This window comes from Engraulis encrasicolus, chromosome 3 (genome assembly GCF_034702125.1).
Source record: "Engraulis encrasicolus isolate BLACKSEA-1 chromosome 3, IST_EnEncr_1.0, whole genome shotgun sequence".
NCBI classification, from domain to species: Eukaryota; Metazoa; Chordata; class Actinopteri; order Clupeiformes; family Engraulidae; genus Engraulis; species Engraulis encrasicolus.
Genome location: NC_085859.1, coordinates 20,004,818 through 20,022,039, shown reverse-complemented (window position 1 = coordinate 20,022,039; position 17,222 = coordinate 20,004,818). Strand labels below are relative to the sequence as shown.

Genomic DNA, 17,222 nt, shown 5'->3' with positions numbered 1-17,222 from the left:
ACCCCGCCCCCATTTTACGGCAATCTGTAGCGGCCATTATCTGTAGGTAGATCAGAGAAATGGAAATTAACGGAGAACGAGGCTCACCTCTGTCAAAAATGGCTTAATTATGTGAAAATGTCCATCGACACACTATACAAGGAAAATAGTTGAAGTGTGTTGCTAACTATGTTCATAAAATATATTATTTGATTTTAAAATGTATTTTATCGACTCATATGATTTCAGTAGATATGTAGCCTGACATTTCAAATCTGGTCTTTGATTAAAGTGTTACTTTATATTTACACAGTTTTAGTTAATTTCTTGACAGGGGTGGGCGTGTTCTCCATTGACTTGCATTGCCTGAAAGTACCTACACTACCTACGGAAGTTGGGAAGCTCCAGCTGCCATATTCCCAGTGCTGTCGCAAATTGCTGTGTCCTCTCTAGTGTTATTTTCTACCTCTATGCTACAACTACTGTACTCACGTGTGCAAGATGAACGTCCTTAATTAAAGAGGAACAAGGGTGCAGATGTTATTGTTTTTTTAATTAAAGTTGTTCGAAACCACACAATTTGCGTTTCACAGGGTAATTCAACCTCAGTGTAAAAAAAGTGCTGTATTTATTATTACTGGCATTATTTGTCGTTGGTCAGTTCACCTAAATTGTATCTTACAACTGATCAGGAAAACATTAACACCAATGTTACATAATAGAATATTTGAATAGAATATTTGAATAGAATAGAATATATTAGAATCATTTTCAAGTCATTGGTATCAACCTTTTGCTGCCAGATTTGCAGTATGGTGGTCTTATAGAAACACAAAATATAAAAATGGCCAATCCAAGTTATATTATTAATGTGTCGCTCCTTTATTGGTAATAAAAAAATCAAGACAGGCACGGCCACTTGTCTAAAATGGGATGGTGAGAATGGTGGCAAGATGATGCATTTCCAGGCTAGTTTATTTAATGAACAAAACATACCAAAGGTGAGGAGAAAGGAACATGAAAGCACTTGGTCCTCTTTAATGGCTCATGGACTCTCACATTTATCTGATGCTTGTCACTCACTAACACTCTCCCTCACTTGAGTGGCCTTGTTTGTCACCTACATTTCCCTAATGTTTGTCTGTTTATAAATGACCCCTGACCTGTAACCACACCCTAACCCTCACACACGCACATGCACGTAGTCACTAGGGGTGTAAATCACAGCCTTCATGACGATACGATACGGATTTCTTAAATCAGGGATTCGATTTTTTTCGATACTTAAGAATTCCCCACGATACGATGCCATTCGGTTCGATTCGATTTTGTCCAATTACTTTTCCACTACTATTGTGTTATGGAGCCAGGGCATTGCACAGGGGCCAGTGATTTGATTCTTTTCGATTCTTAAGAATGCCCCACGATACGATGCGATTCGATTAAATCGCCTTCCGATACATCGATACATTTCGATTTTATTTACATCCCTAGTAGTCACACATACGTGTATGCACACACGCACGTGCACTATTGATGCGTATGCCACCCACACACCCCACCACCACTACTAGTGCACTTGAGCCCTCCACCCAACTGCCCTGTGTGTTTCTGTCTTCCTACATGTCCTTCTGTTCCTCTACCCCGCCCCGCTCCTCTCTGTCTGTCTGTCTGTCTGTCTATCTGTCTGTCTGTCAGGTGGGGAGGAGGCCAGTGAAGCTGGGACTCCCCCACCTTCCTCCCCCACCAAAGAGATCCCTTCTCCCAGCAAACCTCCACCTGAAGGTGAGACCCACCCACCACTGCCGTTCCCCATCAACCCCCCTACCTTCACTCTTTTCCAATCCCACCAAATGTACCTTACCTCTATGTTCCTCAACCTGGGTGCATGCTGTCAGAGCAGAGGGACAATGTTTAACAGCATCTGTGCATCACCAAGGGCAATCTAATATATGTGCTGCCTCCTCATCGCCCATGTGGAGACAACACACACATATCACTACACACAAACATACCAACACACACACACACACACACACACACACACACACACACACACACACACACACACACACACACACACACACACACACACACACACACACACACACACACACACACACACACACGCACACTGGATGTTCAGCTACTTCAATGTGATGTTCGAGTGTGATGTGTGATGTAATCATATTTGACCGACGTAACATCCCCATGATCCAAACTCCCACACTTATGAAGCACAGTTGTGAAACTGCTCAACCTCCAGTGTAGTGTCTATGTTCAGTATATTCTCTCACTCCTGTTCAAATGAACATCTTTAACATGAGCAAAGCCAAACAAAAAGACAACTAACATCTAAAGTGTTGTGTGTTGGCTCGTGTCTGCTTTCTGTGTCGTGCTTGTGCGCTCTCAGTTGTGTTCCGACAACCCCTGTTACAATCAGTCCGTTTCCATTACCACAATAGTCGGTTATTGGAATAAAAAGGTTATTGGAGTAAACTGTTTATTGTTTACATGCAGTCTGTCATGCAGAACATGCAGTAACTGACATTCAAGGCTTGTGATTGGCTACTTATCATTCTAGAATGCCAATAACGCGACAATAACCTGTGTATACATGTCTTGAGAAATCAGTTTATTAGCCAAAAACCTACCTGTGCAAATCAGACTTGTCATACATTGATAACTGCAATAAACCAATTATTATAAACTGTTGATTCAGTTTATATGAGCACTTGAATAAATTGGTTACTCCAAAAACCTGATTATAAACTATTTATTGATGTGCATGTAAATGGGCTTAATTTGTAGCATATTCACAACTATGGCTACTAACCAGCCCTGTCATGTGAATCCATACATCAAGACTTTGATATTCTGTGTGTGTTCCATCTGTTTGTAGTGTGTTTTGTTATTGCTAGTCAAAGATTCTGTAACTGACTTTGTAGAGTGACGCACAATCGCAAACCACTGGCACAGTATCAGCATTTTCCATACTGTGAAGCAGGATTACCATGCATATACTATACCTCAAGATTCCTTAAGTTGCTGATGTTTATAAGTAAAGCTGACTAAGTCAGCCATTCATACAGTTATAATGCAATATCAGTATATACTGTATATCAGTATGCATTACTATTGTCGTCAAAACTAGCTACTTTGGCGTGTGTAAAGTAGGTGTTTCGTTTGCAGTCCAGAAGGCTGCTTTGGTTAGATTAATATCGGCTTGGTGAACAGAATTCATCTGAATTAGGAAGGAAGGAAGGAAGCTTTACCTTGCGATTTTCATTGGGTGGGAAAATGGGCGACATCAGATCTTGGTCATTTATTCATTCAGTCTTTGTATGTGGATCCACATTCTGAGCTGTGGCATGTGTGTCTGCAGAGACAGCTCTCTGGAACATTTATCTGTCTGACAACCGTCCAAAAATAACGACGCACAGTACCCTTTTGGCTTTTTCATGACCAAATCTTCTTTTATTTAATAACTTTTGTCTGCTTCTTGCTCATCATCACTACCATATTTCTGGCTGCTTTTGGCTGATTTAATTGAATGCGAATTTGCACTTAAATATTTTATTGTTGCTGTAATATGGGGTGTCTTGATGTCCGTAATGTGTCTGACTTCTTGTCAGTGTGGACACGAGTCTCTCTCCTCATGCCATTCACCTGTCTCCCCATCTTTATGTACATCTGTTTTTCTCTGTCTGTCTATTTGTCTATGTGTCGGTGTCCCTGTCTCTCCTTGTCTACCTATCTCTGTGCTGATTTGTAGGGGTGTCCTCTGGTTACTAAGATCTTGTCTGACTAGTAAGTACTGAGAAAAACTTGTTGTAAGACCCATTGCACACAACTCGGTTTAAACAAAAACAAAAGCATGTTTGGCAACAGCTGCATCGCCTTGAGCACAGATGCTGTCTTAAGCAAAAGATGTCCAAATTTCTCACATTTTAAGCTGGTTCTCTCATTGTTGTATTTATTGCCTTTTTTTCTCATGTCTTGAGCACAGATGCTGTGTTAAGCAAAGATGTCCAACATTCTCACATTTTATCTGGTCTCTCTCTCTCTCTCTCATTGTTATTTTCTTGCCATGTTTTTTTTTCCTTCTCATACCCGTGCGCCAACATGGCTAATATGCTTGTCACCTCCCAGATGGCTCGAAACCCGCCGAAGCCAACGAGGTGGTGAAGAACGGTGGAACTGCGGCAGAGGACGTGGAAGAGAAGCAGCAACAGGAGGAGCTGGAGAAAGACATGAAGGCTCTCACCACCAACGACACCACCACCGCGCCCCCCGCCACCCCCACCAACAAGCCCGCCGGAGGCAACACCCCCGAGGGCTCGCCCTCCAAACAGTCGCCCTCCAAAAAGAAGAAGAAGTTCAAGACTCCTTCGTTCCTCAAGAAGAGCAAGAAGCAGAAGGAAGAGAAGAAGGTGGAGGCCAAGGTGGAAACCTGAGGGGCTTTGGGGTGTGCTGAATGATCCTGGGGCTGGTGTTCATGCCCAGACTACTCACTCACAGACAATACGACCCCTTTTTTAGTGATGGGCAACATGGATTCGTAAGCTACAACCCCGTGCCACATATTCCAAAATGACCTGGTTTTACCTGTGCAACTAGGGCATTTAGATAGGTGAAGACAGATCTTTTGGAATATGTGACACTGGATTATGGCTTCCGAGTCCAAGTTGTCCATCACTGTTTTTCACTCTCACATACAGAAACACATGCATATTCATCTTCTTTCATCTTTCACGTCAAGAATATTGTAAACTCCCTCACTCGCGTACTCACTCACGATTGATACACATCTCTTGGTATTCCCCTTCCCGCATCACATGTCCCTCTCTCACACAGAAGCCTACTAACCACACAGCAATGTCTTCTTCTCCTCCTCCCAAATGGAATGGTTGCATTCCAAGTGGACTTCACAGCAGACAACAACACACACAAAAATATTGCAAACGAATGCAGCCCGAGAACAAACCAACAAGAAGACACACAAAAAACTGCAAACTGTAAACAGCAAATGTCCCAAATCAACATTAACCTTTCATAGCATAACCCATGCACTTAACACTTGTTTTGAAACAAAAAAGAATGTTACTTAAAAAAAAAACACTCACAACTTTGTTTGTCCTTACTACTCATTCACTTGGTGGTGTCAGACATAGGATGCGTGCTATACACAGGTTTTTAGTTATCGTGCAGGTGTACTCCTTCGCCTTTGAATTGATGGTTGAGTGATATTCATGCTTGATCTGCAGGGATAAGTACAAATAATAATAATAATAATACAAAAAACCCAGATGAACCAGAATAATGAACTCTGAATATGAACGTTAATCTTGGCTTTTGGGGGTCAATGAAACAAATAAAAATAAAAAAGTGCAGTTTTAAACTGTCCAGATTGACTGAAAGCCCAACTCTGAACGGCACTAAACATTCCACTTCCTTCTTTTTTTAAATGAAAAAAGAAATGTATGTATGCAAAGCGCTCCTCACAGCTGTACTTATTTTTATGGTCTGTTAACTATTATTTAAATGCTTTTGTGTCTATATTTGCTGTTTGAAAATATTCATGTCATATTAGAATGTATAGTGCTAACTGCTAGGTTCAAAATGTACCAACCATTAAAAAAAGGAAAGCTATCAATCCAGAGGTTCACTCTTTTCTGTGTGTGTGTGTGTGTGTGTGTGTGTACTACACTAATCCTACTTCATGAGGTCACTGCTATTGGAGCAAACCCACATGCTGGGTCCCTCGCTCCATGTGGGGCCCAAATCCTGGACCCCACATGTTTTGACCCCTTTTGCTGGGGTAGTTTTGTTGTTACTGGTAAAAGTGTAAGACACTTCCTCACTGACCGGTTAGGGTTATGGAATGTTTTTGTTTGGGCACAGTTCTTTAGCTATTGTTAGGGCAAATATGAATGGAAGACCCTCACAAAGATAGGACGGGCCCCACAAAGATATAAAGGTTGGGCTGTGTGTGTGTGTGTGTGTGTTTGTGTGTGTGTCAAAGAACGAAGGCAAACACTATGAGCAAGCATAAGGTGTGTGTGTGTGTGTGTGTGAGCGTGCAGCGAGTGTGCCCGCGCACCTGTGTGTGAGGGCAGGTACATGTGTGTGTGAGCGTGCAGCGAGTGTGCCCGCGCACCTGTGTGTGAGGGCAGGTACATGTGTGTCTCAGACTGCAAGAGTTTCCCTGCACTTCCTCATACCTTCCCTATACATAAGGAAAGGACGAAAAATGTCAATGAATAGAAATACCTAGATAAGCATAAACGCCAAAACACCATAAATGTATTGAGTGGGAAAAAGTCAGCCTGAAAGCCTCATTGTTGTCAGTATGATCACATCGCACCTTAAAACACATAGTTGCACACAGAAATTCAACTCTGCATTCAAACCATCACATTTATGAGCAGGGGCATGGAGGAGGTGCCCTTTAAAAAAGGCAGACAATAAATATGTACAGAAGACCTTATATGAATTAATTTAACCTACACATTGCACATAATCAAAATATTTCAGGCTTTTAGCCATTTATGCTGCCTAAATTACATGTAGACAATTGTGGTTCAGGTGACAGGTCAAGTTTTGTTGGGAACTCTTCTAAAGTGGACATAATACAGCCTGGACTCAAACCTGGGTCCCCATGGGCATGCAAGCCCAATGTGGGGGGCTTAGCGTGTTGTGCCACGTTTATAGGCATTCTTGACCACTCTTCGAAAAGCATGCTGGTGTGGTCCCACACTGATGTTGGTCGAGAAGGCCTGGCTCACAGTCTCTGCTCCAATTCATCCCAAATATTCTATCGGGTTCAGCAGGCCAGACAAGTTCATCCGCATCAGATCCATGTCTTTGTGGACCTTGCTTTGTGCACTGGTGCAGTCATGTTGGAAGAGGAAGGGGCCCGTTCCAAACTGTTCCCACAAGGAGACTCCACGTTCCTTTCACTACACTAAAATATCAGGAGAAATAGAGGAGATTTCACTTCGGTAGCAATCAACATAGGATCAAACATGCACACAGACACACACAAGACGCACACACACACACTATATGTGCATACTGTGATAGTAATGTAGGTTAATAGTTAAAAATAGAATGGCCTGTGTGACATACAAGTGAAATTGATGGCCTGTGTGACATACAACTCTAGAAATTGATTGTGCAGAAAGTCGACCACCTCTAATAAAGCTTACTGTTGAATGTGAAAAATTTAGGAGTAAGGAAATTTCATGACTGGATTTACTGCTCAGGTGGCATCTTAGGCTGTGACAGTTCCATGCTGGACTTCACGGAGCTCCTCATTCTTTCACAAATATTTTAAAAGCAGTCTGTATGCCTATGTGCTTTATTTTATACATAAAGTAAGACACCTGATTACATCATTTGTATGGGTGAACTAATACTTTTGGTAATATAGTACAATATAAGAAGAGATTCCACACTGAAACGTGCATACAGGAGATCCAAATTTGACTGTAATCAAATCTGCCACCAGGTGGTGGTAATGTTCCTTGGAATGTGTGCCATAAGGGTAGGAACAAATGTTGTAATGCATTTGTTCCATAGGGGGGATATTTCCACGAAGAACGTCCATCGGAGGAAGTCGTCCCCATTTCTCTTCATCAGCTGGCGTTTCAAGACCTCAATATTTGTGGCTGAGACATAATTTTCGTGTAGAAACTGAGCCATGGGACGAAGCAGAAGCAGAACGCCGCCACGAAGGGGTTTGTTTTAAATTTTAATTGTATTTTTTATTCGTCATTATTGGTATTATAGAGAGAAGAGATTGTCGTCTGTTTGGGTTAGCTACAAAGCTAGCATGGTAAACATGTTACGTCGTGTCGACTCGTGTTTACTACTGTTTAAACTTGAAAGTGTAAAGGCAACTGACCTTGTGGTATTTTAGTATTGGTTTCTTCTTAATGACACGCATGGTTTAATTTGGAGCGACTTTGTTCGCCAACCAGGTAGGTTACATGATGCTAATAGCATCTAACGATATCCAGTCCGTTTGTAAACATTTCGTTGGCGACACTCCAGACGCATCTAGATTCTGCACTATCGAGAATTTAACTCGTTTGTGTCGTTTTTTATGCACAATCTTGACATCCACTTTTTGTCATAAATCCATTACCTCTCCACACTGCTATGCATGCCCAGTCATTCCTAATACCAAATATTGTCAAGTCTGAAGTCATTTGTGACTGAAGTCCAAGTCACAAGTCCATCTCTGCAAACAATTAAAAGTAAAATATTACAGCATTGGGGCGTTGTGCGAGATCAACGTGGGGCTCGATTAACTAAATGGTCACCTAGAACTTCTCAGAGTGCTGCTCACTAGGGCTGGGAATCGATCCAAATGTCCTGGATCGATTCGATTCCGATCCAGAAGACTACGACCCGATTCGATTTGATTCCATATCGATCTTTTGTATTGCTGGGTTGTCACTTTAACCCATTTATGCCTAGAATTCTAAGCGCTGGGAGATGGTCACTCCCAAGTGAGATCACTCCCGGACGTGTAGCCCCAGGTGTTTCTATCAGACGTTCTATCCCACCTGATTACATTTCACTTATTATCATACACTGCCACATACAAGCAATTTAGGGTTAGGGTTAGGTTTAGGGTTAGGTTTAGGGTTAAGGTTAAGGTTAGGGTTTGGTTTAGGGTACGTAACAAAAAACTAACATCAAAAAGATAACTAGCTCCGTTATATGGCGGTGGGCTCGATAGTCTGGCTAGTGGGAGCGAACCGACCGGGGATCGAACCGCGCTGGGAGCGACAAACTGGGAATCATTCTAAGACAGGCTATGAAAACCTAAATATCTTAGCCTTTGATGCCCACACAAACATGAAATACCCTGGTATGTGAGAAATAAGTGAGAAACTGTGGAAGAGAGCTACAGGATGTGGTTGAGAAAATAGCGCCTTTAATGATCTGCAAAAGATTGATCCACAAAGTTGTGAATCGATATTGCCCTTTTCGAAAGTGAATTGATATCGGATCGCGATTCGATCTTTTGAACCCAGCCTACTGCTCACTGCATTGACTTGATTTGAAACACCTTGCACAACCATAGCTGAAGTATTTGAAAATGCAATCACGCACAAGTATGAGTCCGGGGGGTGTTTACGTTGCTTTACTTGCTGTATTTACTGTCTGAATACACTGTATTAGTGCGCATAGGGCCGCTGACAGGTTTGCCTGGGCCCGGGACACAGCCATCTGAAAGGGCCCCCAAACCCAATCAATACAATGTAATGAGGATCAGATTCTGGGCCCCCTCCCTGGGCCCGGGGCAAGTGACCCCTTTGTCCCCCCGTGTCAGCTCCCCCGAGTGCGCTACCAGTGTAGATCACTCCGCCAGTATGCACTACAGCTCCATAACATAACACCGCCTTCATGGTTAGTTTAATGCGAGGGTATGCTCCTCTCGTCGAAACGTAGTGCAGTGTACTTATTTCGAAAGTGTAAAATTGAACTTATGACGCACCATGTGTCTCGTCTTGCTGACGTGAACAGCTGTTTATCATGCCATCCCCACTTAATAGATCCCCACGTTGGTCTCACACAACGTCATCATGAAATCAGAGCACAATGTTATTGAGTTTAAGACTATACTTTCATTCATGTGGTCAAGTCAACCACAAGACAGATGAACATTTTACCTTTTAAAATGATGATTTTGGACGCCACAGATTGAATGTAATCCATGCTAAATGAAAATAACATAATAGTATTAACATAAAAGTATTTCGTAATTTCTAGAGAGGCGTCGTTCACGCTCGTCCTCAAGGGACCGTGAAAGGCGGCGACGGGAGAGGGAACGCTCCAGGTCCAGAGATCGAGACAGACGTCGCAGCCGCTCGCGCTCACCACACAGACGACGATCCAGGTGGGTAATTTCTAGTAACATGAGCCCCACATGGTCTGTTTACGGAGGCGATTACTCAGCGACTCCCTGAAGTCCTTCAATGTTTGAGATTCAAGAATTTGTAATTTACAGAACTTCGAAATTGTTTGGCGCACCAACAACACTGAGTAGTTAATGAAGTGGTGTAAATGAAGTCTGTGAAATGTAGAAGTGCCATAAGTCCATGTTAACCCCCAGAGTACACATAAAGAAGCCCATAATATATATCTCTTTAATCCCCATAAACATTATCCTGTATGTAAGCATTTGCTGAGGAGGAACAGAATTAAAAAAGCAAGAAAAAAAACCTTTTGTGAGTTAAAGTGACATCCTAGCACTATTACGTCAGGGTAATTTAGCTTGAGCCTGTCAGAGGACCTGCAGTATGTGTTGCAGAAACACCGTCAGATTGTTGAATCAGATTATCCTCATCACTCCTTTTTAAGACAAGTGCATGAGCAAATTCCTCATACCACCTAGAACAGACAGAAGAAAGAACCTGAATTCAAGTAAACCAGGGAGAATACAGGAAGAGGACTGTGCACCTCTGTGGTCATAACCACAGATGGGACCAAGTCACTAATTTGCAAGTCGCAAGTAAGTCTCAAGTCCTTCCGATCAAGTCTGAGTCAAGTCTTGTTACGACACATTTGACCAAGTCAAGTCCAAGTCCAAGTTGTGCCCAAGTCAAGTCTTATTTTTTCCAAGTCCTTAACAAGTCACCTTGTATTCTATGTGCAATATTGACAATTACTTTTGGTCGTAAATTCATAACCTCTCGAGACTGCTTTGCATGTCCCACTTCGCCAGTCATGTCCCTTACATGATTTCGTGTTTTTTTGAGCATGGTTCGGCATGGTTTTTGGTTTGACTAGGTTTAACTATAAAATTAACCATGGTTTTAATCTGAAAACTAACCATGGTTTTACCACAATTTATAATTATTCATTAAATTACTCCTAGTTGCTGCGTCTGTTATCCAACGCACATATTGGTGACAGTCCTTGAAGGAGCAATATGGGGTTAGGTGCCTTGCTCAAGGGCACTTCAGTCATAGATGGAGGTGTAGGGAGAGGTGTGCCTAAGGGTGGGATTCAAACCTGCAACTCTGTGATCTTCAGTCCAACTCCCTAACCATTACACCATGGCTGCAAACAAGTTTTAATGATCCATGGTTAGTCAGAAACAACGGTTTTCATGGTTACCAAAAAAAAAAACTTGGTTAAGTCATAGTGATACTATGGATGGTTCAGAGTACTTAGAAAGACCATGGTTACTACAGTAAAACCATGAATGATTTTCGTAAGGGGTTCTAAACAAAAATATTAGGCCTACTGGTACTGTTTAAGGGTAAATTGTTTAGTTTTTCCCTCTTTCATGCATCTTTTTCACACAGAAATGAAAAAAAATCTCTCTATATATATTCATTGACATGCTATTGCAAGTCATTGCAAGCTAAAACTGTCAAGTCAAGTCTCGAGTCAATAGCGTACAAGTCGAGTCAAGTCACAAGTCATTCCTAATATTGGCAAGTCAAGTCTCAAGTCAAGTAATTAGTCAGTCCAAGTCACAAGTCCACATCTCTGGTCATAACAATGTTGACTCGTCCTTGTAGAATACACCATATTTCTTTGAGATATTGAGTCTGGATGCCCCGGAGGTGATGACTATCTCTGTAGCTGCGTATGTGTTCTCTTTGGACAGGTCCCCTCCTCGTCGCCACCGCTCCTCCTCCCAAGATAGACGTGATGATGACAAGAAGGAGGGGAAGGACAAGCCTGTGAAAGTGCATCAAATATCAGGTAAGAAAGCAGGGTTTGAGAAGCTCTTTTTGTGTACTGGCCACCGTTTTTGCAGAGTCATTCATCCTCCTTTCTACTACCCACAGTTTTGTAAGCATTTTTCCTTTAAAGGTGCACTGTGTAATATGTTTTGTAGTTTATTTTATTTCATGCTGCCCATTCACATATGTTACCTTTTTCACGAAAACTTACCACCACCATAACATTCAAAGTATTCATTATGACTCGGAAAATTGCACTTTTCATACATGAAAAGGTAGATCTTCTCCACGTCAGTCATTTTAAATCGCCAGCGAGAGCCATTTTTAGCTGCAACACTTTCTGTACGTTGGTCATACTAGTATTATTTTATTACTCAATACATTTTCATGAAAATATAAAATTTGTCAATAGGCAGCACAGTTTCAATGAGTAGCATAGTTGCAATACCTACTCTTGCCGCCATCCTACACAGTGCAACTTAACCCATTCTAGCCTGATGACTCGGATATGTTGTTTGACCTTTGGTGCCTGGAGACAAACATACGCTGCATTGAGGCTCTTGAGATTTTAGCTTTTTAAATACAAATGTGGGTATTTTACAGCTGAATGAACATGCTTTAATGCAAGATGAGGGTCTTAGGGTTTAAATGCTATCATGTTTTATGTTTTTATGTGCATCGGAGGCAAAGCTATTTAGGTTTTTATAGGCTGAGGGCAACTGTCCCAACAAGGGCTTAGGCATTCAGCAGCTGTTTCTTGCAGGTGCTTTAGGCATCAATGGGTTAAACATGATGCATCTAAACTCAGATCATCAACATAAATTAGATAAATGGAAACAGAAAAAATAGGAAATATGTAGAACTAAGTGATACAAATTACTAGCCACAACCAAATTTTGCTCACATTTGGGCGGTTGGCAGGTGCCAATGTCATGCCTTGTCAGAAAGGATGGAAATGGCATGTATTCAATCTGTTTTTAATCAAGTCATCTTAATCTTCTGAATAGTGTTTTTTTCCATTTGTTTCTTTCCTGTATTATTCTGGATGGCATGCCTGTTTACATTCATATCTCTTCTATTGTAATTTCATAGCACCATATAATACTCATCAGATGTAATCATCCTTATACTTGTGCAGAAATGTTAAGGGAATTAAATCAAACCTAGAAGTGTTCTTCTCCATCCTACAGCAGAGGATATGTAGGGCACAACCGAATATAAAAACATCCGCTAAATTTAATGTAATGCAGCGGAGGATAAACGGGATTTAAAAGTGCACTGTGTAATATATTTAGTCATTCATTTTCAGAATTTACGCTGTCTATTCACAAATGTTACCTTTTTAGCAAATACTTTTTACACCATAATTGATTTCTAATTCTTCATTATGACTGGGAAAATTGCATTTTACATATGAAAAGGGGATCTTCTCTGTGGTCTGCCATTTTCAATTTCCAGAAATGGGCCTTTTTATTTGCAAAACTTACCATCCTTTGGTCATACTGGTAAATATTGGTTTGTTATTAAATATCATTAAATTTGGCAATACGCAGCACAGTTTCAATGAGCAGCATAGTTAAAATACCTACTCTGGCCACAATCACGGTGCACCTTTTAAAAAGAACTGTCTGTAGGAAAACAGAGGAAGATAAAGAGTGTCTAATAAATGTAATGTAATGTGATGTTTTCTGTTGTTCAGAGGAGGACATGGAGGGCAAAACGGAGGAAGAGATTGAGATGATGAAGCTGATGGGATTTGGGTCATTTGACAGCTCCAAGGTGAGGCATTACTCCCTTGCCAATGAGCAACACTGCCCTGTCCTGGTGCTTTTCTTTCTGTTCTTTCCGTGTGTGTGTGTGTGTGTGTGTGTGTGTGTGTGTGTGTGTGTGTGTGTGTGTGTGTGTGTGTGTGTGTGTGTGTGTGTGTGTGTGTGTGTGTGTGTGTGTGTGTGTGTGTGTGTGTGTGTGTTTAATTAACCCCTATTTAGCAGAAAACACTGGTGTTGCATATTGTTTAAGAAATTGTGTTGCATTTTACAGACAGCATTTGTAAATTACTTTCAAAAGGGGACTTGTACAGTGCGTACAAAGACTGAAAAATTACATAGTTCAGCAATGTACAAGTAATGGAAAAAATACAGAGTGCAGCAAGCACTAGACCAGGTGTCACCAACGTTGTGCCCGTGGGCGCCAGGTAGCCCTCCAGGAGCTTCTGAGGTGCCCACCAAGGATGTTAATAAACAGTGACGACTATCAGATTTTAGTCACAGTTAATGCTTTTCTTGATTTAAATATGAGATTATTTATTCTTTATAACCTATAAGTAAATTATCATTCTTCAATAATAGTGTGATTTGAGAATGATGCCGACATCAGTAGACGATTTTGAACAAAAGTAGCCATCGGATAGCCCTTGGGTAGCCCTTGGGTAGCCCTCAGACCCAGAAAGGTTGGGGACCCCTGCACTAGACAGTACAGCGGATACTCCTGAGCTGTATTTTCACCATGGCCCTACATTCACTTTTTTCATCACCAGCCAAATGGCTAGTAGATGTTAATCTCACTAGCCGAATACACACTCACTAATGATAAAGTGGCTAATAAGTTGGCCTTTTCTACCAGCCAAACTGAAATTCCACCAGCATTTGGCTGGTTGGCTGGTATTCATTTAGAGCCCTGATTAACACACTGCAGGTGTGGGTTGTGGCCTTGGGACCAGAGATATCTTAACCACAGGGAGTCTTAAGACCAGCCACATGGTGGCAGAATAAAGCAGTCAGTAGCACATAGTATGCCTTGTATCGTTTGGCAGCGAAATGTGCAGCAACAGAGCTGTACCACGATGGGTTCTAAGCTAGTATTTTGCATATATAGTAAAGGGGTGGGCGGCTTTTGCCACTTGATAGACTCTGTGAGGGGAATGATAAGTATTTTGTGTGCAACCCAGACTGTGCAGCAGACCAATGTCAAATTTGAATGTGCAAATGTTCTCTGAGTCTGTATTTATTTTGCTGTGTTTTCATGCATTTCTTTGCTTTTCATAGGGGAAGAAGACAGATGGATCAGTCAATGCATATGCTGTCAATGTCAGCATGAAAAGAAAGTACAGGTATGACTTGGCATAACCAATAATGTCTATCTCTCCTCTCAAAGCAAGTCATCTCTGCTTCTGTCTCTTGTAAGTCCTCTTCTGTTGCCCATTGCTATCAATAAAAACGCAAACGAAAACGAGCAAATTTGTTGTAAACACGTTTTCCCTGCACAGTTGGACATGTATCCTGTAGTGGGCAGTTGTTGTGTGTTGCAGATATTTAGCCTTAGATTAGATTTTGTTAGTTGTTTTTTGTGCTCTGCTGCCTGTGCTGACATTTAGAGATAGTTGGATATTAACTCTAATGCAATGACTAAGAACTGCGATATGTATTAATTCACAATGTGACTGTCACGTTGTTGTTATGGTGTTTTGTTACCATGACATTTCATTTCCCTTGCTGTCAGTGGAAGGGTGCGGTGTCATGAGACAACGCCAGACATTCACATGTCAATGAATCCAGGGCAAAGTTGTATGTCTGGTTGTAGGATTTAGGCAAAGCTAATGCACTGTATTTACAAGGAAAGGTGTGTTTTGCTAATGTGTTGCTAGCAGTTATTAGAACAGGTACAGACTTGGTGCCCTTGAGTTTTGGAGAGTGAACATTTCTGTTTAAGGACGCGATATTGACAAATCGAGTCCATCCTAAATCTGATCAAAGCTGCTGTTTTGCTCTTGGATTTTGTATCTTGGAGGTCATATCTTCACCCCTACGTCTTTTTTCTTATATGGTTCTTCCCCTTCTTCTTTGCTGAAGCAACTCCGCAGTGTGGGTGTTCTAGGGCAGTCTGTTTGTCATAACTTGGCCCTTTTCCAGAGGGAAAACAAGACTGTGGTTTCATTGTTAATCAGATCCTGCAGTTTATCTCTCAGGATATCTCGTTCTATTTCCTGGATGTAAACGCAGATACGCGGTTTAAAATCTTGCCCCACTTAATGGCTTTCGCTCTATCCTGCAAACACGAGAGCTATTTGTTAAATAACCTAATAATTCTCATGATCTGAAGGATGCTATTGCTTAATACAGATGTTATCCTGCATTGTACAACTTTATCAGAGCATAAATTGTTGACAAGCCAGAAAAGCTGAAAAGGCTGGTGCAGAGATGTGCCTCTGTGTGTCTCGATGCATCGATATTGTCCAACGACGTTTCTGTCTTTGCAGAGTGGGTGAAGCACTTGTATGTACAAAAGTACACTTGATACCTGACTAGACAGCAGTCCTTAACGCAGTAGCCAATCGCCTGGGCAGGTGCTAAAAAGTCCAGCACTCGGCATTCCCATTGGTAGCTGGTGATGTAATGTATTGGTGCAGGGAGGAGATCGATGATGTAATCATATTTTTTTCTTTTTTTTTCTTTCAGGCAGTACATGAATCGAAAAGGTGGATTCAACAGACCACTGGATTTCATTGCGTGAACCTCTGCAGAGTGCAACTTGCTGTGTTTTTTTTTTTTTTTGCTTGTATGCTTTCCAGGACTTTTGAATTGTTTGCCATTAGTTTTAGGAGGATGTGGTTGTACAGTTGTTGCTGTGTTGTTACTTTTGGATCACTGGGCAAATTCCACAAAGTTTAAAACCTTTGCACAGCTGAGATCCACACCTCTGGTCTACATTGCAGTGGGAGGCTGTATTTTGTTTTTAGTAATGATGCTGCAGTTTCTGGTGTTACTATGTCATTGTCAACATATGTGAAACTTTATAATACAAATAAACCATTCATATTCCAGTTTTAATTTTCACGTTAAATTATTGTGGTGCATTGTTGTTGTCTTTGACCTGAATGCATGAAATTTTGATCCTATTTGCCATATTGATGCAGGATGATGCAGGATTTTCCCACATGGCCCAATTGTATGTGTGGACGATCAAAATAATCAATTTTATTTTATGCTAAACATTAAGTTACCCACTTTGGCCTTCGGGGATCATTTAACAGTGGTGATAATGCATTGCATTATAATGGCATTAGCTTTCAAGTTATAGTGATTCGTTTTTGCACCAGTGTTGTGTTATGTTTTTGCACCAGTGTTATGTCAACCATGCATTGCAACGGAGTCAGATGAGATGCATGTTACTGCTACTGTACACAATCAGGACCGGTTATTCAATTGGGATTTATACCGGACAATGCAGCATCGTCACCGTCTCCCATGTTTCCAGCAGGAATGTAGGCTAAGTTTTAATTGCATCCACTGGCCAAGACCTCGGGAAGCATAGAAAACACATTGGCATTCGAAATCAAGCCTTGCACTGATGTCATCTAGTTTTGAGTACATGGAGGCTGCAAAACACAAACAGGAAGACATTCGGGGGCGTGGTCCAAGGGAACTTTATGGGTGTTGCTGATCTCGCCCAATGACTGTTCAGTCCAATGTAATGCATTATGATTTATGTGTCACGATTATGAAAATACCAAAATACTTGAAAATATAC

General features: G+C 41.4%; 2 protein-coding genes across 4 annotated transcripts in view; both read left to right on the top strand.

The window, feature by feature from the left end:
• The window catches only part of add2 (adducin 2 (beta)), a 35,314-nt gene extending 29,686 nt beyond the window's left edge, over positions 1–5,628 (top strand). The window contains exons 14-15 of one of the 3 annotated variants that reach the window (XM_063194941.1): positions 1,678–1,764; positions 4,132–5,628. In XM_063194941.1, coding sequence (XP_063051011.1) covers positions 1,678–1,764; positions 4,132–4,436 — 392 coding nt within the window. In that variant the 3' untranslated portion in view covers positions 4,437–5,628. Of the gene's footprint in view, positions 1–1,677; positions 1,765–3,754; positions 3,790–4,131 lie in introns of all 3 variants that reach the window. The other 2 variants (XM_063194943.1, XM_063194942.1) reach the window with 2 other exon arrangements.
• Positions 5,629–7,557: 1,929 nt separating this feature from the next.
• On the top strand, positions 7,558–16,522 carry snrnp27 (small nuclear ribonucleoprotein 27 (U4/U6.U5)). The gene is made up of 6 exons (XM_063194940.1): positions 7,558–7,721; positions 9,769–9,895; positions 11,618–11,715; positions 13,396–13,475; positions 14,741–14,805; positions 16,151–16,522. Exons 1-6 carry the CDS (start codon positions 7,685–7,687, stop codon positions 16,203–16,205), a joined length of 462 nt encoding a protein of 153 aa, XP_063051010.1. The 5' UTR covers positions 7,558–7,684; the 3' UTR covers positions 16,206–16,522.
• Positions 16,523–17,222: the final 700 nt, after the last annotated feature.

Bases quoted from the DNA above. Each gene is read 5' to 3' on its own strand.
- snrnp27 (XM_063194940.1), top strand. From the start codon at position 7,685: ATGGGACGAAGCAGAAGCAGAACGCCGCCACGAAGGG. The intron at 13,476-14,740 runs GTGAGGCATTAC...TGCTTTTCATAG, and splicing joins GGTCATTTGACAGCTCCAAG to GGGAAGAAGACAGATGGATC. The intron at 14,806-16,150 runs GTATGACTTGGC...TTTTTCTTTCAG, and splicing joins AGCATGAAAAGAAAGTACAG to GCAGTACATGAATCGAAAAG.